The sequence below is a fragment of the Alexandromys fortis genome, unplaced genomic scaffold, assembly GCF_014885135.2.
Source record: "Alexandromys fortis isolate MF-2015 unplaced genomic scaffold, M_Fortis_MF-2015_v1.1 scaffold_22, whole genome shotgun sequence".
In the NCBI taxonomy this organism is placed as follows: domain Eukaryota; kingdom Metazoa; phylum Chordata; class Mammalia; order Rodentia; family Cricetidae; genus Alexandromys; species Alexandromys fortis.
Genome location: NW_026067900.1, coordinates 7,336,720 through 7,360,730, shown reverse-complemented (window position 1 = coordinate 7,360,730; position 24,011 = coordinate 7,336,720). Strand labels below are relative to the sequence as shown.

At 41.3% G+C, this 24,011-nt stretch overlaps 1 protein-coding gene across 2 annotated transcripts in view; it reads left to right on the top strand.

Annotated features, from left to right (window-relative positions):
* Unc13c (unc-13 homolog C) overlaps nt 1–24,011 on the top strand; it is a 427,364-nt gene that overhangs the window by 319,761 nt on the left and 83,592 nt on the right. For both annotated transcript variants that reach the window (XM_050125822.1, XM_050125813.1), the window contains 4 exons: nt 168–264; nt 1,391–1,534; nt 7,970–8,047; nt 12,252–12,329. In XM_050125822.1, coding sequence (XP_049981779.1) covers nt 168–264; nt 1,391–1,534; nt 7,970–8,047; nt 12,252–12,329 — 397 coding nt within the window. The remainder of the gene's footprint in view (nt 1–167; nt 265–1,390; nt 1,535–7,969; nt 8,048–12,251; nt 12,330–24,011) is intronic.

Below are 24,011 nucleotides of genomic sequence, written 5' to 3'. Positions count from 1 at the left end.
GAGATTCAAGGTGAGGAAGACACATTTGATGATGTATAACTCTCGATAGAGGATCAAAACTGAAAGAGGTTTCTGATCCTGAATCACCCTCATACGGAGCAGCACAATTGTTCATCACAATTGATGTCCTGGGAGGTAACATGTTTGTTTGTTTGTTTGTTTCGTAGGTGGTTTGAGCCTTTTGTCATGCAGTGGCTAGATGAAAATGAAGATGTGTCCATGGAGTTCCTTCATGGAGCACTGGGAAGAGACAAAAAAGATGGAGTAAGTCCAGGCAAAGCCAGGATTCATTTACCTTTCTCACTCTGAGCAAGTAGGAAATGTGGGGCTCATTGTTTTTAGTTTTGTTTTAATTCCTCAGGGTCCTAAACAGATTTAGCACCATTTCAAAAGGTTGGAGGAACTGATTGAGTAAAAAGAAAACCAAGAAAAATCAATCACTCTTTTGGCCCGAGATTCTTCTTTATTGTCTAAGTCTGACTCTACCAGGTCCCCTGGCTCATCCAAAACCTCTGTTTTCACGGAAGACTCTAAAATTAAGGAAGGAGTGATAAGGAAATCCGTCAACATTAACCTCTGCTCTCTAAATGCGTATACAAAATGCACACTATACAAAGAGCCATGGCTTTAGCAGAAGAAAATACATTCCTTTAATGGACCTCAATAAAGCCCTTATGTCTAATTTATAGCTATCTTTTGCATGGTATTGTAAATCTTAGAGATGGTCTGCTGTGATCATTTCTTCTTCCCTAAAATGACTGTGCTACCAGGGATCTGTGAGGACCAGCACTGATGGTTTTGTTTGGATTTGCTCTTGAGAGTGGTATCATATAACCCAAGTTGTTAGCCAAAGCTGATCTTGGACTCCTGATTCTCCTGCCTTAGACTCTCGTGCTCGTCTTACAGGTATCACCACCACACCTTGCCAAACCTGATTGTTAAGGAAAAGATAGAATAAGTCTGTGCAATCTAGAACAGCAGGTCAAAGAGGTCAGAAAAACCTGTCTATGGACGACAATAATAATAATAATAGTGACTCTACCAAGTGTGGGAATCTTCTACCCGTAACAACATAAATCATTAGAACATGTCCTTTCATAAATTAAAAATGATTTTCTTTGAGCCTTTACCTCATTTCCCTAAGCCTAAGCTTGCTTGTAAAACTGTCTCCTTCTTCCATCTCCAAACCATCGCCCTATGGTTTAGTTCCAAAGGGGCTATAAGACTTCATCTCTCAAGTTTGCAGGCTGCTGATTATGGGGAGGGCTTATCCTTAGTGACCTTCAACCCCAACTCGGGGACCAGGTATGGGAGGATCTCTGTTCAGAAATGTAGCGACGCCCCTTTCCCTCCCTCCCTTGCTCAGTCAGTCTTTCTTCTTGCCCCTCAGTTCCAGCAGACATCGGAACACGCCCTCTTCTCTTGTTCAGTGGTTGATGTCTTCGCTCAGCTTAACCAGAGCTTTGAGATCATTAAGAAACTGGAATGCCCCAATCCTGAAGCCTTGTCCCACTTAATGCGAAGGTTTGCAAAGGTAGGTGACATCGGGCGTGTCTCCTCTGGGACAAGCCAACCTAGACATCTCTGCTGTGTCAGAGGTTTAGGATTTGATGTCATTTGGAATGCACCCCTCCCATTTAGAATTTTGAAACAGGGCAGATGCATCACACTTAAAAATTTGGGTACATGACTACACACTTCTGTGTGTGAGGGAACACTGGCCAGGCTCTGGGCAGGTGAGGTGACACCAGATGCTCGTCTGAGAGGTGCTCTCTGGTGATTACTGCAGTTACTCACCTGGCTGCTGCTCTGAGGGCGCTATCATGAACGAGCATCCTTGAATATCGGAAATATCTTTTCTTGCAGTTGGAAGATTAACAGTTCAGGGTCCTTGTATCCATGCATTTGGTTTCTTCTGAGGCCTTGTAGTTTGCAGAAGGCTACCTTTCCAACATGCCTTCATAGGGACTGTGTTCTGAGCACTCTGGTGTGTGTGTGTGTGTGTGTGTGTGTGTGTGTGTGTGTGTGTCTTACAAAGGAACCTGCCAATGCATTATGGTGTCCACCATAGAAGTATCATTTTAACTTAATTGCCTTTACTGCCTTTTTAAGGTCTTACCTCTAAACAAATTGAAGACATTCCATCTGAATATTTGTCACATTTTAGGCTCCTAGTGATTAGATCTTTTGACTGTCAAGTTTTGAGAAAACCACTTAGCTCACAGCAGATGGGCACACTGAGCACGTACCTGCTCTTACTACAAACATGGCATGTCTATAACTTCATTTGTCATTACCCCCAACAAACTGTGGATGGCAGGCTCAGCTCTGCCCTGTTATTGGCCCTGCCTCTCAGAAGAAGGTTTACATTTTCTTCTAATTAGTGAGGATATCATCTAGCAGATAAGATCTTCTTACACTGTGTCAAAACAGATCATCTTGTGGTAACAATTGCATCTGTAAGCTCCATGGTTCACAGAGAGTTACTTCTGGGTCACGGAGCACCAGACAGCTTAGGTGACCCTGGAGAGACCTTGTCACTGTTGTATGACTCAAGAGCTTCTGCCTGAGAGGGCTGACAAGGGAGAGCAGGGGTCTGAAGGCTCGAAGAGCTGAGAAAATCAGCTGTACGATGTGGAAAGATATGAGAGAAAGTCAAAATGGCGGGCCTGACATGGTCAACAGCTAGCATTCCAACGAAGGATTCCAGACAAACTGTCAGCCAAATTCTATTACAGTATTTATCCACTATGAAATGCATTAAACTCATCTTTGTTAATTAAGATGACTCAGAAAACTCTTTGCTTGTTAAAATACTAGCTGAGAGTGATTTATTTGGGTCATTCCTGGAGAGGATTTTCCTGATGATTATAATTTCTTAATATGGTAAAAATCTGTAGAATTATCCCTAAAATTCCTAAAGCCCTTTCTTAACTAAATATTAGATAGTTGTCCCTCAGAAAGAACAGGGTGTGATCACTAGGAAGATTGTGTAGGGGAAGACTCATAGAGAAAGAAAGATCATGGAGGGGTGAAGAGCTGGGGCCCCAACTCCCACTTCACCCCCAACAGCTCTGACTTTTGTGCACTTCTCAAGGCAACCCAATATGAGACAGGCGGAGAGCCACAAAAGAGGTTTTAAAAGAATATACATAGGAAAACACATTGCCTAAGCTAGATGAAAAGTAATAGCATCTTTCACGTATACCTGGGAAACACGTGTATTATGTTGGCATAATAAAATTTTCAATTAAATATAGCATTTTTAATCCCTGGAAAATTGGGTATCCTAGTGATGGCAAGTTCTTATTGCAGGTACCATTTCCTGGAAATATAGTGATTAATAATTGGCATTGAAAAAGAAATTCTATTTTTGATGATTATTTGGAAACCGTGTAACTCTTGGTAACTCTCATAGAGACTGACGGGAAAAAGTAAAAGGCTGAAAGAATGAATCCATTACATGACTGTGAAAGTAAAACACATTCGAATCCATTACCAGTATCAGCCTCTTAATCCACAGTGTGCATTTTGAGTAAATGAGTTAATAAGGAATGAGAGTTGGCACTTCTTGCAATAACAACAGACTATCTGATTTTTGTTTTATTTCATTCTAACATCAGGAGTGGCCTTTGGTCTTGAAGAGCTGCCCTTCTTGGTTCCTTCCATCAAACTATACTGAAATCACAGTGCCTTAAAATACTTTAAATAGTACTTTAAAATACTTCTGATAAGAGATGGCAATAATATTCCCAGACATCTCAGAAGATTTAACAATCTAAAATGAGTTTCACAGGAGTGATTCTCCTTACTGAAGTGTGCATCCAGCTTTACTAGGTACTGAAAGAATCTGCACATTTCAGAATGTTGACACAGAGAGGCACCAAGTCTGTAAGCATTTGTAAACTTGATACATCTGAACTATATATTGATGTGACCGTCCTGCTGCTCTGGACACAGGTGATTAAATTCAAGCTGCAGTGGTCATGCCTCCTATAACCGGTTCTATCGAATCTAACACCTTCTTTCTGTGGGCACTGCACACATAAACATTTGTACATAGAGGTATACAGCCATAAACAAAAGATAAATAAATTTATAAAATTGCTTAAAGACATGTGAAATAATTATCCGTAAAATTACTTAAAAACAACACCTCCTCTTTGGTCCCTGGTGAACACTGAGGTGTTTGACAGATGTTGGAGTTCTGGAATATGAGACATGCATATTGTTCTTCCTCATGTTCTGAAACCTAATCCTAACTTAAAAAATATTAATGACAATTCATCAAGAATACTGGTATATTAATCATTTTTTGCATGGTACATCACCTCTCTCCCTAAAATCCCAGAGGTCCAGACTGCTGCCCTCCCATGGATTTTTTTTATGATGACATAGGATGAAAGGATGTGGGACCGAGATGAAGCACCCCAGTAGTAATGTCCTGGAGCGATGCTCCCAACTATTGGTCATCCTTCCATCTCACCCCAATGTGATCTGATACCTACCCATTGTTGAGTTGGAGACTAGAATCTCATTACTATTTTTACTCTTAAGACAAAGCCTAAATGGGAGAAATATCATAAGCAGAATGTATTAAAATAGACTGAGGACACAGACCTGGAGTCCCTCTTCTGCAGCGGCTGAATTGATATAAGAATCTCCCTCTCCTCAGAGAGTTTGTCAACACTTAAAATGTGATTGAGGGGCTTGGAGAAGACTGCCAAGTTGATAATTGCTGAGAAAGCATTAGAACCTAAATTCTGATTCCCAGCACAGCTGGAGAAAGTTGGGCAAGCAAGATTTACCAGTAATCCCAGCACTGGACATGCAGAGATAGCACGGTCCAGAGTGTTCAGTCAATCTAGTTGAGGAGAGCAATCGAGGAAATTTTGCCATGTCAACCTCTGTTTTACACACACACACACACACACACACACACACACGCGAATAAAGAAAGCATCGGAACCAGAATTTCTGACTTACAGATCCTAAGATCAATGCACTAGATAAGCCTACCAGGTAAGCTGACCTGATACTAGCTCAGGAAATCAGAGTACTTTGCTGACGTTGATGGCCAGCCCCTTCTATATGCCAGCAGTGGCAGTGTGTCACATCAGAACTTTCCCAGGCCAGAGGACATTCCTGTCATCCTGATTAGTCCTTTAAATGTCACAGACTCCTGCTTCACTGCCGCAATCCCATTAGGACTTGATGTTTTTAAGTCCGGAGTTCTTTGACCAGCTGTCCTTCTGGGGCATTAATCGCTCACCGTCTGTTACCACTTCTTTATATAAACTGTATTGATTATGAGCAGGATGCAGACTTTCACCAAGAGGCTGCCCCCATGAGTGCACTTCCCCCACCTTCTATCCACCCCTCAACTATCCCCTTGACTGTTAGGGATTCTATAACACAGAATGCTTTAAAGGTAAAACCACACCTAGAAGCCCCTGTGTGAGCCTTGCTAAGGACTCTTTTCCCATACAGCTTCTCTCTGAATAGTGACCTCTACCCCTGCAGGCCACCAGTTCCTCAAGACCATGATTCTGAAGTTTTGCCATGCAACTTATTCAGCGGAAGGTGGTTTGTTGAAAACAGAGGCTTCTGGAGACAGCTCCAGAGATGCTGACTGCACAGGATCTGAGGCAGGCTATGAGAATTTGCATCTCCCCGTTTGCAAGCAATGCTGATGACAGTTCCCAGAGCCACACTCAGATAAGCAATGATTTAGAAGGCATGCCCTAAACAACCGCTAATTTGAAGTTTTTTTAAAAAAAAAAATGACCAGATTTGGTTTATTTTAGTGAATAAATTAGAATGGAATTGGAGTTGGCCCTCAAATGTACACTGAAGCTCTTCACTCAGATGTATTGGTGCTGTAGTACCGAATCCCCAGGGCTGCTACAGCAGCACTGTAGAGTGCCATAGGTATACATATGGTCTCTAGCCACACCCAGCATGGCCATGCCTTTCCTCACCCACAGCCCACCCGTGTTTTGACTGTTACCATCAGCAATCTGGTGAGTGTGAGGGTCAGGAGCAGTTTTCTCCAATCGGGCAGACACAAGGTTTTCTCTGAAGGAGATCATAGTAGCACAGCACAAGGGATTCGTACAGAACAATTCTAGACAGCCATGCCTTCCTTCTCCAGAAAAACAAGTTAAAGCCGCCTAGCAGATGTCTAAATTTCTAAATGACACTGAACCGTGCAGGGTGTTTTTCCATCCACATCTCACCCCCAGCGTTTTGTGTCTGAGATACAGCAGGCAAGGACATGAGGACTATGGTTATGGGCATGAGTTTGGGGGGCGGGATATGATCATTGCCACAGTCTGCACTGCCGGTAAGAAACTGTGCCTTGAGAGTTGCGCTCACAAGCACAGATGAGCGAAGACTCTCCGGCAATCCCACAGTTGCTCAGCACAGCGGCGTCTAGAGGGAAATAGGAACAGCTTCTCTTGGAAGAGACTTCTGTCTAATCAGCCGTCTGTTTCCGTGGATGTATTGATCTACTGCTTAATGAGATCTTCTGGTTTTTGAGGCCAAATTTCTATTTAAACTGAGTCTCATTATCTCAGCACTATGCACTTCTGTAGAGCATCAATCTCCTGTCGACACATTATCCCTAATTCTTGCTGCTTATTGCGAACTTAAAAGTCAGTAAAACAAGTTTATAGTCAAATTTGGTGGGTTCAGTCTGTGGGCTAAATATTTTCCCCTGAGCTTAACTCTTCAGAATACTGCTCCCAGTACATTGTGAACCACTGGGGGGGGGGTATTTATATGTATGTGTATCTGTGTGTTGGTGTGGATGCATATGAATGTGAATGCAGGAGCTTGCAGATGTCATAAGAGGGGTGGGGTCAGACCCCTGATAACTATAGTTATAGAGTAGCCTGATGGGAGTGCTCAGAATGGAACCTGGGTCCTGTGGATCAGTGCAAGCTCGTACCTCCTGGGACATCGGTCCAAATATATTTTTAAAGGAGATGATTTGGGTCTTTGATTATTCTACAAGTAAATGACGTACTTCAATCATTACTGTGACGTCATCCTTTATAAGAAGATGGCATCCACAGTTGACATGTTACTTCTACCTGAATGTAAAAGCCGAAGAAGGCAAACTCTGTGGTGTATCTTCACACAATTATAATATATTTAATTAACACGGTTCATTTTTTTCTCTTCTCCATAATTAACAGAAGCAGGGGTTACAAGTAGTTTTAGAAAGAAAAGAAGAAAATATCAAATTTGGGTACAAAAGAGAAGTCAGCAACATTTTTAGCAAATGATGTGCTACTAAATACCAGTAAATAAACAATGTATCGCTGCATAACAGTAAGCAGGCAAAACACAGATAGAGAAGGAAAGAGTGAAATACCAAAATCTGAGTTTTCACACTTTGATAGTAGTGTGAGAGAGCATACAGTGTAATTTCTCATTGTTGAAGAGAATCGCTGTTGAATAGCGGTGTAAGAATGTCTAACCTCTCTTGTAAACGAGGTACCGAGGAATGGTGGAGAAAGGGGAGAAAATGGCCACTGCAAATAACCTTAACATGATAGACATGGGGTGATGAAAGGGAGGCAGAAGCCCAAGAGAGCACTCTAAGCTGGCAGTCTCCAGAGAGAAAGGCGGGGAGACGTGTGATATCATGAGATATTAAGTCCCTAAGATGGGAAGAGATTGCCACGTGACAGCCCATGCATCTTCTGAGCGACTTTAGGAAATAACTATATGATAGAATGGGTTATGCTCTAATAAATTGGATCTGTGTGGTGTGTTTGAAGTGCCTTTCAGAACGCTGGCAAACTCATACACATGCAATGATTTGTGATTCCTCCTTGGACATAGATATGGGTTGAGCCCTCCTATGGTTCTCTTTAGCCGGGATATTATTGTCTCTGTGAGATGGTGTATTTAACTCCATTTACTGACATGCATTGTGTAATATTTTCCTCCTCAGACCATCAATAAGGTTCTGGTCCAGTATGCGGCCATTGTATCGAGTGACTTCAGTTCGTACTGTGATAAGGAGGCCGTGGTAAGTAGAACCCCCTGCTTGTGAGTGTCCCTAAGTCGAGACTTGCATTTTCTGACATCAGCTAAGTAAGAGAGATCATCAATATCTGTTTGATCAGGGATAACAAGAGCTCGGGATCTCAGGGCCCTGCCTACAAACCTCTCCAGTCATCGTGAGCAGGTGTCTGTGCAGGACTGGAGAGAAGCCCACTACTTGCCAAGTTATGGTTTCCTAGGTTGTCAGAAATGAGGTGATAAACCAAGGAAAATACACAAACTCGTAAAGTACTGGCGCTGAGAACAAGGGAGTTCAGAACTACAGTGTTGACATCAACCACAGTTGCCTTGTTACCAACCCTAAAATAAGTATAATTTAGCCTTGATTTTCAAATCAATTGAGAAGGTGAGTAAATATATAGGGTACTGATGCTTCCCCCATGAATTATCCATATCTCCCTGTTTTGCAATAATCCAGGAAATACTTGTAAAATCCAAAGCAGTATTGCAACTTTTACTCAGCAAAAGGCACAAAGAAAGTCGAGATGAACTGAAGCTATTTGGAATGTAATCAGAGCGAGCTGGTGATGGAAAGGGAAAGGTGTTCTTACTTCTGTCCTTAATAGTCAGAAATGTGTGACCAACACTGAATTTTTAAAAAGAGTAATGCTGAAACACATACACGGATTTTCAAGAGCAAGCTTTCCCTCCCCCTTCCAAAAATAGAAATAAAAGTGGAAACCAGTCCACGCTGGTCTGCAAGGCTGGAGGGGAACGATGAGCTGGGCGGCAACAACCCCGCTCACCCCAGATGACAGCTCATGAAGACAAGTCAGCCCCGGTGATGCTGGAAGATTCCAGCAGACGCCTCTTTCCCTTCCGTTAATATGCTGCCCAGAAATTTGATTATAACTCTCAGACTATCTCAGTGCCGATTTCCAGCCACCTTTGGCTCCAGCCCTCTAGCAGGCAGAATATTTACTCGATAGAAGCATATATTTTCATTTAAAGGTGACGAGACGATGCACGCCTCCAGCGCTATTCTGCAAATCAGAAGGGTGTGCTGTAGTTTCAGCAAATACTCTATTGCTGTTAAGATGGCAAGATGCGGATTTGGAAAGTTGGCTGTAAAATGACGGATTTCTGTCAGCCCCTTAAAGCCTGGGCAGTCTTCCACTTCACATGCTAACATTCCAAATCCTAGGGAAAGCTCTCAGACAATTATAAGTCAATACTCTATTATTTTATGTTATTCATATTGGAGTTGTATTTTTCAGAGTCAGCTTTTTTCAGTATTTTTTTATTTGTGTGTGTGCACATGCTAAGTAAATAAAAAACAAAATTTTCAAAAAGACATGACCATAACATTTGATGTGTCAGGGGTCAGAATTAAAGGTCACACTTAAAGAAAATGTCCACTTGAGAGTATTTTTTGTAACATGACCTGCTATTTTATTTTAGTATTTGAGACAGGTCCCATGTAGCCCAGGATGACCTTGCACTTGCCATTTTCTCTGCTTCTGGTCCATCGGCCTCCACTCCCTGAGTGCTAGGATTACTGTCGTGACTACCAGACCCCTTCTTCCTGTGACAATATAAATTAGAAGGGGATCAAACCACTTTTATGCCTTTTGTCCCCATTCCAACCAATGCCAGAGCACCCTTTCCTAAATCAAGATTTCTTTATTTTAGACATTTTATCTTTTTTCATTCAAACACTTTAGCCATACAGGATTGTCCCTGGTTTGAGCAAAACTAGTATTCATCATATTTGAGGTTTACAACTATTCTCGGTTAAGATAAATTAAAATGTATACAATATGTTTATAAGGAAGATCAAAATGTACACACACAGAGTTATGGCTATACCCAAACTTTCCTTTCATCTCCATCTAATAAGCAATAGAGTTAGGTTCAGATAATATTTCTTTTACTGGATATTTCTCTTTTTTTTCTCCCAGGTTTTAAAGATAAGGTCTTGTTCCATAGCCCTTGCTAGCTTTGAACTTTGAGTCCTCCATCCTTAGCCTCTCCAGTTCTGGGATTCCAGGCATGTGCCATGGATGCCTAGATGGGTTTATTCATACATTTATTTATTTATTCTTACTCGTTGACTACATAATTGTTAGAATCAAGCTGTTTTATGTTTGAGGTATAATTAAGCAATAGCCTAGTTCTTAATAATGATTTGATAAGCCAATATAATTAAAGTGAGCTTTATCTATAAAACTCACCTCCATCTCTTGTTTCCCCATACTCTTTATATGGGGTGAGTAGCTATTGTGCAAGGGGGGTCCAACTCTCTATGTCCATTTTATTCTTCCTAGGTTTTTTACAATAAGAAAAGATCATATTTGAGTCAGAGTATAGCTTTTACATAAAAAAATAGTTACTGTAGTCCTGTTCTATGTGCTGAGTAAAATAGGCTTAAAGGCTGGCATCAAATAAATCACAGAAGGGCCCAGCTAATTTGGGTGTGGGAGAAGCAGGTGCTGATGCTGTCTACCCAGGTAGTCCTCTACTTCTCATCAGGTGTCAAGGTCATACTTTGACCTTGGCTTTCTTTTTGATAGGCTTTCCCAAATCCAAGGCACAACTCCTACACCTGCCTTTCTGCCATATTTTCCAGCTGAACCTGTATGTTTCTTCCATTTGTGGTACCACACAAGTTCTGAATCCTGTAAAACTAACAATCTGAATACATCTATTGAATGGAGTGTGCCTACATCAGAGAGTACTGATGGTGGCTTGGGGAGTAGGAGGATCAAAACTGTTTCTGGAGCATCCAACTTAGCAACTGAGAACTCTGTAGAATAAATCACAGTTATCTGTGTTTAAAAAATAAAATATTTAAGTGGCCAGAATCCAGGGAACAGAAGTTTAAAATTGTTTCCATAAATCAAACTTAGATTGTGGTCACTTTAAGAGTCAAGTACAAAGTCTCTCAGAGGTCTGTGATGTGGTTAGGGTAATAATAAAATCTTTCCACTGATGGGCGCTAACGCCTCTTTGATGTCCCATGAGTCCTTTGTCTGACCTTCTGATTCATTACTGGCTCACTTCCCAGCCACTTGGAAGACGACGTATCCACTTCCTGTCTCTGTCATCTCCAGCTCTGAGCCACTAACTCTTCAGAATCAATGCGGAACAACTATCCACTGATTTTGCAACTATGCCAAAATCTATTTTCTGATTAGAAATTCCAAATTGACAGCTAGTCTTGTCACAAAGTTTTTTTTATCGCCATTGCCTTTTCTGTTCCACACGGGCAGAGTACACAGCCCACCCGAAGCTTCAGCAGCGTGTGCTGTGTTTGCATTGAGCTCGTAATGACTGTAAAGAATAACCCAATGTGAAGTCTTAGAAAACAGATGCAAAGTAGGTGATAGAAAAGTCGAAAGCTAGGAAAGAAAATCCTAACCTAAAGGATGGGAAAGGGGGCCCAAACAAGCAAAGAAAAAATGAGAAGGGAACACACTTGTTCTGGAGCTAGATAATGAAGAGACTTGAAGCAATAGCTTCTGGGCTTTATTGATAACTAGAGACTCTATTAAAGGCTTTCTTATTTTTGTAAGATTTTCTGGATTTAAAAAAAAAAATACAGGTGTTCTTTTGGTTTCCAAACAGCAAGATTACAAGAGAATTGAAATTAATTGATTTTTCTCAAAATACAAATTTTTTAAAATAGAGTATGGTAGGTTAGGGATATGGTTCCATTGGAAGAGCACTTGCAAAGTGTGTATGAAGTTCTAGGTTCGATTCCCAACACAGCAGAAGCCAGACCTGGTAGTGCATGCATGTCAATCTGGCACTCTGGAAGTAGAGGCTGGAGAATCAAAAGTTCAAGGTCATCTTCAGTCATCTAGTAAGTCTGAGGCTAACCTGGAATACATGAACTGTCGCCTCAAAAAAACAAATAATGATAACATATAAAACATGGCTAATTCCTATGTTAAAGCTACCACAACCTGAGGAAGAAAGGGTGCTGGTAGCCAGTCTTCATGAGCTACTGCATGAATTTGTTCTTAAATGGTGTTCTCCCAAAGGACCTTCTAGTTCCTTTCTATTCCCAGCCATTAAAGCCATCATTCAAAGTAGCAGGATTATTACATGTAAAGTGTATCATAAGCCACAGGTAAAACTACAACCTAAACAGGTAAAACCTAAACTCACTACAGAGGTAGCATGGAAAGGATGCTCACATTCACCTCTTGTTCTCTTTCTGTAAGCCCTGCATTTTGATGAACAACATCCAACAACTGCGGGTCCAGCTGGAAAAAATGTTCGAATCCATGGGCGGGAAAGAGGTGAGTGTGTGACCATTTCTATCTTTAATAAATACCTCTTGGGTGGATATCAGTAGCATTTTGCTTTGCTTTGGAAAGTGTCTTACTTTTTTAAGTGATTCTTTTTTTTTTACCAACAAGCAGGAAGCATTTTTAATCTCTAAAATCCCATTGACAATTATGGCCATCACTATGACAATATTTTAATCAGTAGAGGTATACTCAGGAGCAGGGAGAGAGCCAGCTGTCTTATTGTACAATTAAAATGTATGCATATATGGTAATGATTACTAGTACAATGAAGCTTACACTTTATACTATTATATACTGTCACCTTGGAGTTGACGCTTGTGTTAGAATCCAGATGTGGCAACAGTGGTTTCTGGCTATGTCAGTGCTTAATTTTTCTCGCCGTGAAAGCTGCGTCAAATGTGCTCTGTGTTGTGTCCGTAATGTGTCGTGTCTCTGTTCAACATCTTTGCCTTGCAATTCCACGAGCAGAAGAAGGAAGGAGAGAGATTCTCCTACGAGGTTTGTGATGGCAAGCGTTACCGCTTCCCCTGGCTGTGGTTCTCACCCTCCATTTGAAATGAAGATCATTGCACGGCCACGTGCTCTCTCTCATCTGCTTGTTAAGATCAGGCAGAGAACAATACATTAGCTTGCATCCGCCTCTTCCTGCTTGCCAAGGTCCTTGTCTTTTCTTACAAACTGATGTGAGCATCTGGGGATGGAGGAATGGGGAAAGATGTTGAAGGCGAGAGCCACAGAGCAGCTCGTCTTCCCCATCTCATCCTGATCACCGCCAACAGCAACAAGAATAGAACAAACCCTTGGGGCTGGAAAGATGGCTCAGCAGTTAAAGGGCCTGGCCGCTCTGCCAGAGGACTTGGGTTTGAGCCCCAGTGCCTACGTAGCAACTCCAGTTCCAGGCCATCTGATTCCCTCTCTGGCCTTCTCAGGCACTGCATACACATGGCACGTATTATGCATGCAGGCAAACACTTGACACATGAAGTAAATATCTTTAAACGAGAAAACAGACCCAGTGGAGCTGTATGCAGGGTGTTTCTAACTCACCTACATCAGCCTCTCTGTCTAGTAAGCTGTGGGCCCATGCCGAAAGATAGGCTAGGAATCAAAGCAAACTTCCCTTTTATTTGTAAATGTTTGAGGTTGTAGAGTCCTCATTTAATGTCAGCCCTCTTTCTGTGAAATGAATCTTTAAACCTAAGGAGAAATTCATCTCCCCCACCTATGTCTCATTTTTCATCTTTAAAAAAAAAATGAAGCTGCTATCCTGACTCTTATAAACAAGAAGTTCTAAAATATACTTTTTAAAAAAGAGTGAGGTTTTTTTTTTCTGAGCTGTGCTTCCCTGGTCATCTCAGTTCAGTTTGTGTGAAAAAAGACCTTAATCTCTGCAGCGCAGTAGTGCCTGCCCCAGGCTTCGAGGGCATCAGTCTCATTTCTGGATTCTTCTGTTGGAATCGATGGGCATGGCAGTTGGGGATCTTCACATAAGATTCCATTTCTAATTTTCCTGATGCTGCGTATTCAGCCATTTAAATCTATTTTATATTTTTGGAAGTAGTGAAGAAATCACTCACTTATGAGAAATCTCATGTCCAAAATTCAGTGAGAATTAAATATCAGGAATCACTTAAGAATGAAATTATAGACTAAATGACCCATTTCTAGAAACTTTCCCCTCTGCTCCAAATATTTCTCTGCCGTTCTGAGTTTGAGCTCTACTGCAGATAATATTTGCTGAGCTGAGTATTAACTAGATGAATCAGAGCCGCTGAGACCAAAGGCACATGAGGCCTGTGGCTAAAGGAAGCTGCATGGACCAAGCCACCTGCTCCCTAAGCCCCGATCAAAGAGACTTCTTTACCAGTCAGAAGTGAGTTCTTGCTTCTGCCTCAGTTTCCAGTTTGAAAGGCACACATTCCCATTATAAACTGGATGTAAATACAAATTCTTCCTTCATAATGCAAGCTATGCCTGTTTACTGAGTGCCTTGCGCATGGCATACGAGGAAAACGCGGTTCAGAGAGTGAGAGAGACGAAGGCCTGGTTTCTAGCTGTATAATCTATGGGATGAACCACAGTGGCTTCAGTGGCTTCCAGTTCTTTCTTTGAAATACTTCTGACCCCTCTCTCCTATATTCAATGTCCTCCTGTCTCTCTCTATATACAGAGTTTTCCCCCTTTCCCTTCCATTTTAATCTGGCTTCTGTTGCTGAGAAAAACTCAGAGCTGGCATAGGGATGTGTGAAAGCTAAGAAGAAAATAAGACCCAACCCAAGGCCGAGTGCAGCACACAACTTTCCAGGACAGTGGTGCTTAATTAACATATAATTAAGTTAGAGCTGCTATGTTCAGCTTCCTTCGTGACTAAGGTTATGAAGATGATCTGCAAATTCCTTCCTGTAGGGTCATCTGTGAGTGACAATCATTTAAACAAGTTCCTTCACTTGGGCCTTTTCCAGAAATCAGAAAGTATTTTATTGAAAGTTGGCTTGAAGGTATATGGCTGCAATCCCAGAACTGGAGAACTGGAAGTGGGAGGATGAGAAGTTAGCTGTTGTCCTTGGCTACGCAGTGAGGTCAAGGCCAGCATGGGATATGCGAGACCTTGTCTCACCCTAAAAAATATCCAAAGGAAAAAGAGATGATGGTTATAGGCTGTGACCAGGAATCGCCTTTTGCTATAAGACATATATACGGTACTTGGTACAGGCATATTCAACTGCCTTTGAAAGGCTTTTTTACCATGTGAGGCTAAGGAGATGCTCATGGGTAAGATCTCTGTGAATTCGAATCCAGCCTGGTCTACAAGAGCTAGTTCCAGGACAGCAAGAAATCCTGCTGCACAGAGAAATCCTGTCTCACAAAAAAAAAAAAAAAAAAAAAAAAAAAAAAAAAAAAAAAAAAAAAAAAAAAAAAAAAAAAAAATCATTGGTCATGGAAGCATGAAGATCTGATATCAATTCCACAGAAGCCATGCAAAAATCCAGGCATGATCACATTCACAAATACATGCCTGTAACAGCAGTATAACAGTGCTGTAGTGAGGAGAGACAGGAGGGTCTCTGGGACCTGCTGGCCACCAACCTAGTTCCAGCTTCGGTGAGAGACCCTGTCTCAAGGGAATAAAGCAGAGTGATAGGGTAAGACACCCCCTGTCATTGTCTGACTTCTACATGCATGAATAACCACACATACACACACACATATACATCATACACATGCAACACACATATGTCATTTTTTTAAATCATACATAAGTTCTTCCCTGTGAACTAATCTCAGCTGTCAATTTCTTCTCCAAGTGTAGCTCTATAAGGAATCTTAGCTGATATCAGTGACATCCTTTGTGCCAGACCCAGTTTTTCCTCTCTAAGGAGTCTGTTATGTTTACCCTTCTATGCTGGACTGTGTATTTCTCTCTACAAAAGTCAAATTAGCAGATGATTGCTTGTGCATCTGCTCAAAATAGTCTTACATGTCACGTGTTTGTTAACAAGGCTTTCCCCACCAGCCGCTTGCCTCGAGCGCTGTCCACAGCTGGCTGCTTGTAGACACGTCTGCATGATGTTGCTTTGACTGGAGCACTGCCAGGATAGCTCTTCCCTCACAGGACAAGCTGGACACAGAAGTGTTTCACACTTGGGGTTTGGTTTTGCGCTGTCTGTTGGTGGAAACAGCTACCTTCCGCATGGGGTCCAAAAGGGAAAACTGCCAATCAGCCTTAGGGATCATTGTATTGAAATATATACACCCAATATTAGAATCTGACGTGGGACAAAGTTAAGCATTTGCTCCACCGTCACCGTCCTGTGTCATATGGTGCTCCTGTGTACCGCAACAATAGTAAAAACATCATGGTGATGCCATTCACTGGTGAATGATTAGTTACTTGTTCTGTAATAGATGGAATAACTCAAGCAGAAACATTATACTCTATACTAGTTTGTTTCTTGAATATAACTCCATGTGTGTCTATTTCAAGTCCCTTTGTGTTAATTTCCTAACATGAGTGGATTGTTTTTTTTTTTATTTTTTTTTAATTTATTTATTTGTTTATTAAAGATTTCTGTCTCTTCTCCACCGCCGCCTCCCCTTTCCCTCCCCCTCCCCCAATCAAGTCCCCCTCCCTCGTCAGCCCAAAAAGCAATCAGGGTTCTCTGCCCTGTGGGAAGTCCAAGGACCACCCACCTCCATCCAGGTCTAGTAAGGTGAGCATCCACGAAACTGCCTAGGCTCCCACGAAACCAATAGGTCCAGTAGAATCAAAAACCCGTTGCCATTGTTCTTGAGGTCTCAGTAGTCCTCCTTGTCCGCTATGTTCAGCGAGACCAGTTTTGACCCAGGCTTTTTCAGACCCAGGCCAGCTGGCCTTGGTGAGTTCCTGATAGAACATCCCCATTGTCTCAGTGTATGGGTGCACCCCTCGCGGTCCTGAGTTCCTTGCTTGTGCTCTCTCTCCTTCTGCTCCTGATTTGGACCTTGAGATTTCAGTCCGGTGCTCCAATGTGGGTCTCTGTCTCTGTCTCCTTTCATCGCCTGATGAAGTTTAATATTCAGGAGGATGCCTATATGATTTTCTTTGGGTTCTCCTTCTTATTTAGCTTCTCTAAGAACCCGAATTATAGGTTCAATGTCCTTTATTTATGGCTAGAAACCAAATATGAGTGAGAACATCCCATGTTCCTCTTTTTGGGTCTGGCTTACCTCACTCAGGATGGTGTTTTCTATTTCCATCCATTTGCCTGCAAACTTCAAGAAGTCCTTGTTTTTTACTGCTGAGTAGTACTCTAATATGTATATATTCCATACTTTCTTCATCCATTCTTCAATTGAAGGGCATCTAGGTTGTTTCCAGGTTCTGGCTATTACAAACAATGCTGCTATAAACATAGTAGAGCATATACTTTTGTTGTGTGATAAGGCCTCTCTTGGGTATATTCCCAAGAGTGGTATTGCTGGGTCCATGGGTAGGTTGATCCCAAATTTCCTGAGAAACCTCCACACTGCTTTCCAGAGTGGTTGCACAAGTTTGCATTCCCACCAGCAATGGATGAGTGTACCCCTTTCTCCACAACCTCTCCAGCAAAGGCTATCATTGGTGTTTTTGATTTTCGCCATTCTGACAGGTGTAAGATGGTATCTTAAAGTTGTCTTGATTTGCATTTCCCTGATCGCTAAGGAAGTTGAGCATGACCTTAGGTGTCTTTTGGCCATTTGAACTTCTTCTGTTGAGAGATCTCTGTTCAACTCAGTGCCCCATTTTATAATTGGGTTGATTAGCCTTTTACGGTCTAGTTTCTTGAGTTCTTTATATATTTTGGAGATCAGACCTTTGTCAGTTGTGGGGTTGGTGAAGATCTTCTCCCAGTCAGTGGGTTGCCTTTCTGTCTTAGCAACAGTGTCCTTTGCTTTACAGAAGCTTCTCAGTCTCAGGAGGTCCCATTTATTCAATGAGGCCCTTACTGTCTGTGCTGCTGGGGTTATACGTAGGAAGTGGTCTCCTGTGCCCACGTGTTGTAGAGTACTTCCCACTTTCTCTTCAATCAGGTTCAGTGTGTTTGGACTGATATTGAGGTCTTTCACCCACTTGGACTTGAGTTTTGTGCATGGTGATAGATATGGGTCTATTTTCATTCTTCTACAGATTGACATCCAGTTTTGCCAGCACAATTTGTTGAAGATGCTCTCTTTTTTCCATTGTATACTTTTAGCTCCTTTATCGAAAATCAGGTGTTCATATGTTTGTGGGTTAAAGTCAGGGTCTTCTATTCGATTCCATTGGTCGACTTCTCTGTTTTTATGCCAATACCAAGCTGTTTTCAATACTGTAGCTCTGTAATAGAGTTTGAAGTCAGGGATGGTAATGCCTCCAGACGTTCCTTTATTGTATAAGATTGTTTTGGCTATCCTGGGTTTTTTGTTTTTCCATATAAAGTTGATTATTGTCTTCTCCAGATCTGTGAAGAATTTTGATGGGATTTTGATGGGGATTGCATTGAATCTATAGATTGCTTTTGGTAGAATTGCCATTTTTACTATGTTGATCCTCCCAATCCAAGAGCAAGGGAGGTCCTTCCATTTTCTGGTGTCCTCCTCTATTTCTTTCTTCAAAGACTTGAAGTTCTTGTCAAATAGATCTTTCACTTCCTTGGTCAGGGTTACCCCAAGATATTTTATGCTCTTTGTGGCTATCGTGAAAGGTGATGCTTCTGTGATTTCCCTCTCTGTTTCCTTATCCTTAGTGTATAGGAAGGCAACTGATTTTTTGGAGTTGATCTTGTATCCAGCCACGCTACTAAAGGTGTTTATCAGCTGTAGGAGTTCTTTGGTAGAATTTTTGGGGTCGCTTATGTATACTATCATGTCATCTGCAAATAACGAAAGCTTAACTTCTTCCTTTCCAATACGAATCCCCTTGATCCCCTTATGTTGTCTTATTGCTATTGCTAGAACTTCAAGCACTATATTGAAGAGGTATGGAGAGAGTGGACATCCTTGTCTTGTTCCTGATTTTAGTGGGATGGCTTTGAGTTTTTCTCCATTTAATTTAATGTTAGCTGTCGGTTTGCTGTAGATAGCTTTTATTATATTTAGGTATGACCCTTGTATCCCTATTCTCTCCAAGACCTTTATCATAAAGGGGTGTTGAATTTTGTCGAATGCTTTTTCCGCATCTAATGAAATGATCATATGGTTTTTTTCTTTCAGTCTATTTATATGGTGGATTACATTGATAGATTTGCGTATGTTGAACCAGCCCTGCATCTCTGGGATGAAGCCTACTTGATCATAATGGATAATTTTTCTGATGTGTTCTTGAATTCGGTTTGCCAGTATTTTATTGAGAATTTTTGCGTCGATATTCATGAGTGAGATAGGCCTGTAATTCTCTTTCTTGGTTGGGTCTTTGTGTGGTTTTGGTATCAGGGTAACTGTAGCTTCATAAAAGGAATTTGGCAATGACTTTTCTGTTTCTATATTGTGAAATACGTTAAGGAGTATAGGTATTAGCTCTTCTTGGAAGTTCTGGTAGAATTCTGCGTTGAACCCATCTGGTCCTGGGCTTTTTTTGGAAGGGAGATTTTTGATAACAGTTTCTAGTTCTTCGCGACTAACAGGTCTATTTAGATCATTCACCTGGTCTTGGTTTAGCTTTGGTATATGGTACTTATCTAAAAAAATGTCCATTTCTTTTGCATTTTCCAGTTTTGTGGCATACAGGCTTTTATAGTAAGATCTAATGATTCTCTGGATTTCCTCTGTGTCTGTGGTTATGTCCCCCCTTTCATTTCTGATTTTATTTATTTGCGTGTTCTCTCTCTGTTGTTTAGTTAGTTTGGATAGGGGTTTGTCGATCTTGTTGATTTTCTCCAAGAACCAACTTTTTGTTTCATTGATTCTTTGGACTGTTTTCTGTGTTTCTATTTTGTTGATTTCTGCCCTCAGTTTGATTATTTCCAGTCTTCTACTCCTTCTGGGCACCTCTGCTTCTTTTTTTTCTAAAGCTTTCAGGTGTGCCATTAAGTCCCCAATGTATGCTTTCTCTGTTTTCTTTAAGTGGGCACTTAGTGCTATGAACTTTCCTCTTAGCACTGCTTTCATCGTGTCCCATAGGTTTGAGTATGTTGTCTCTTTATTTTCATTAAATTCAAGGAAGACTTTAATTTCTTTCTTAATTTCTTCCTTGACCCAGGTGTGGTTCAGTAGTTGACTGTTCAGTTTCCATGAGTTTGTCGGCTTTCTGGGGGTAGCATAGTTGTTGCCATCTAACTTTAATCCGTGGTGATCTGATAAGACACAGGTGGACACTGATATTCTTTTGTATCTGTGGAGGTTTCCTTTGTTTCCGAGTATATGGTCAATTTTTGAGAAGGTTCCATGAGCTGCAGAGAAGAAGGTATATTCTTTCCTATTTGGGTGGAGTGTTCTGTAGATGTCTGTTAAGTCCATTTGCTTCATTACCTCCAATAATTCTCTTAATTCTCTATTAGGTTTCTGTCTGATTGACCTGTCCATTGGAGAGAGAGGTGTGTTGAAGTCTCCTACTATTAGTGTGTGTGGTTTTATGTCTGCCTTGAGTTTTAGAAATATTTCTTTTACATAAGTGGGTGCTTTTATATTAGGGGCATAGATATTCAGGATTGAGATGTCATCCTGATGAATTGTTCCTGTTATGAGTATAAAGTGTCCATCTCGATCTCTTCTGATTGATTTTAGTTTGAAGTCAGTTTTGTTGGAAATTAGTATGGCCACACCTGCTTTTTTGTTAGGACCATTTGCTTGAAAGACCTTTTCCCAACCTTTTACTCTGAGTAGATGCCTGTCTTTGTGGTTGAGATGTGTTTCTTGCAAACAGCAGAATGTTGGATCCTGTTTTCGTATCCAATCCCTTAGCCTGTGCCTTTTTATAGGTGAATTGAGACCATTAATATTAAGTGATATTAGTGACCAGTGGTTGTTTACTCCGGTTATTCTTACTGTTTTCGGTAGTAGAGTTTGTGTGTGTCCCTTCTTTGAGTTGTACTGGTGAAGGTTCGCTAGATTCCTGAGTTATTGTAGTCAGTGTTGGCAATGTTGGATTCCTTGGGTTGCGATTTTCCTTCTATTACTTTCTGTAGCGCTGGATTTGTGGCTACGTATTGTTTAAATTTGTTCTTATCCTGGAATGTCTTGTTTTCTCCATTGATAGTGAATACTAGCTTGGCTGGGTATAGAAGTTTGGGTTTGCATCCATGGTCTCTTAGTTTTTGAAGAACCTCTATCCAGGACCTTCTGGCTTTCATGGTTTCCATAGAGAAGTCAGGTGTAAGTCTGATCGGTTTACCTTTATAAGTTACTTGGCCTTTTTCCTTTGCAGCTCTTAATATTCTTTCTTTAACCTGTATATTTTGTGTTTTGATTATTATATGGCGAGGGGATGCTTTTCTTTGATCCAGTCTGTTTGGTGTTCTGTATGCTTCTTGGATATTCAAAGGAATATCTTTCTTTATGTTGGGAAAGTTTTCTTCCATAATTTTGTTAAATATATTTTCTGGGCCTTTGAGCTGTAATTCTTCCCCTTCTTCTATTCCTATTATTCTCAGGTTTGGTCTTTTTATTGTGTCCCATATTTCCTGAATGTTTTGTGATGAGAATTTGTTGGCTTTGCTGTTTTCTTTGATCAGTGCGTTTATTTTCTCTATGGTGTCTTCAGAATCTGAGATTCTTTCTTCTATTTCTTGTATTCTATTGATTATGCTTGTTTCTGTAGGCTCTGCTCGTTGACCTAGATTTTCCGTATCCAGCTGGTCCCCAGTTTGTGCTTTCTTCCTTGCTTCCATTTCAGTTTTCAATTCTTGAACTGTTTCCATTACCTGTTTGTTCATTTTTTCTTGGTTTCCCAGGGTCTCATGTACGTATTTACTCAATTCTTCAAACTTTTTGTTATACTTCTCATCCATTTCTATAAAGGTGTTTTTTACATATTGTTTAAGGGACTCTATTGCTTTCATAAAGTCGATTTTTTCCACTTCTTCTGTGTTAGGGTGTTCAAGTCCTTCTGTTGTAAGATCATTGGGTTCTGGTGCTTTCATGTTGTTTTTCAGCTTATTGGGAGAATTTTTGCCTTGGCGCCTGCCCATCTCCTCCTATTGATGATCTCTAATTGGTTTTTTAAAACCAGATCAGGTTTCCCTGCTGGCCAGAGGCTCCTCTTGCAAAATTCCCTCGTTCTGTTTCCTGGCTCCTGCCAGGGGCCAAGATCCCTCTCACCCCTCACACGGGTCTTCAGGAAAAGAACCAGGTTCCCTGTTTGCCCGGAACCTCGCCAACCAAAGGCCTACCTCTTTGATTTAATTGTCCTGGGGCGATCTGCTCTTGGTGTTGCACTGGTCCCTGTCGCCTGCGTTGTCTGCCACTGTGTCAGTACCCGCCGGTCCCAGCCGCTGCGCCAGCTACGTTGCCCGCTGTGCGCGTCCGGTTCCACATGAGTGGATTGTAATGACCCTTGGAAGTGACTTAGAAATTTTCCTTTAATCTAAAATCTAATTTACATAGGTATATGAAAAAGAAAATTACATCATTTAAAATTTAATTTCTTTGCAGGAAGTCATAATATATTGGTTGGGATACCCCATGAAGGTTACATAAGTTGGTTTAGGAGAATTCTGCCTGTGCCATGTGAGCAGAGCCTGTCTGCGTTGTGTAACCATTTAAAATGGTGGTACCTATTCATCGGCTTAGTGACCATTGATGTCACTCCAAACTCTAGATCAGTGGTTCTCCACCTTCCTGATGCTGTGACTCTTTAATACAGTTCCTCATGTTGGGGTGACCCCAACCATAACATTATTTTCATTGCTACTTCATAACTATGATTTTGCTACTGTTATTAATCATAAATATTTGATATGCAGAATATCTGATATGTGACCCCCCCAAGGGTGTCTCGACCCACAAGTTGAGAACTGCTGCTCGAGGAGTTATTTCTTATTGAGAAACTTAGAGAAAAGGAAGTTTTTACTAAGCTACATTTCCATTCCCCTTACCATAACGCAGACCAAGTTAGCACCATGGAAACATGACTTTTATTGACACGTCTCAAATATAACTGAGTTTCAGACTCTGGTCACAGTGGGGACTTCCCTGTAAGAATAAGTTCTGTGTTTGTCCGTGGAGAATAGAGCCAAGGAGTCTGTAGCATCTGCTATGTCTCTTGTGTTTCAGTCATATGTATCCATATGATTCTAAACTTTAAATGCTAAGCTAGCATTTGACTGCTCCAGTGTGTGGTGCACAACTCACTGAAGTTCCTCCCCAAACCTATAACCACACAGACTCAGCGAGTTCTCTAAGCAGTTCCAGACAAGACAGGAAACGGGGAACCCGGGGAGAGGCTCACTGCCTAAAGACAAGAGGCCTCCATATAGGTAGCCACTGAATTTCCACATACACCCTTGCTTCAGGCTGAGGTTGTGAAGATGCTGCAGAACTCCAGCTCCAGAGGATTTGATTCAGCAGCCCGTGGGCAGGATTGTATGGTTCATGTTGACAAATCTCCAGGTGGTGATGCTGAGGTCACTGGCCTTGGGACCCTGAGCTCTGTGTTGGTTAAACAGAAACAGGGTGATTAAAAACAGCTCAGGGGCTGGATGGTGGTGGTGCACGCATTTAATCCCAACACTTGAGAGGCGGAGACAGGTGGATCTCTATGAGTTTGAAGCCAGCCTGGTCTACAGAGTAAGTTCCCGAACAGGCTCCAAAGTTACAGTTAAACCCTGTCTCAAAAAAAAAAAAAAAAAAAAAAAAAAAAAAAAAAAAAAAAAAAAAAAAAAAAAAAAAAAAAACCACACACAAAACAATAACAACAACAACAAAAACCAGCTCGGGGACTGAAGAGATGGATCCACAGTGAGAATATTTACTACTCTTCCTGAGGATCCAGCTTCAGTTCCTAGTACCCACACAGCGGCTCACAGATGCCTAGATCTCTAGTTCCAGGAGATCCAGCACTCTCTTCTGGCCTCCCCAGATATCAGGCACATACATGGTGAGCACACATACATGCAAACAAATGTTTGCACACATAAACTACAATTTAAAAAGAGAACAGGGAAAGGTAACAGCTTAGAAGCTTTTTGCCCTACCTCTCCCTGCACCACCCTCAAGCAGCCAACTTTCTGTTCACTG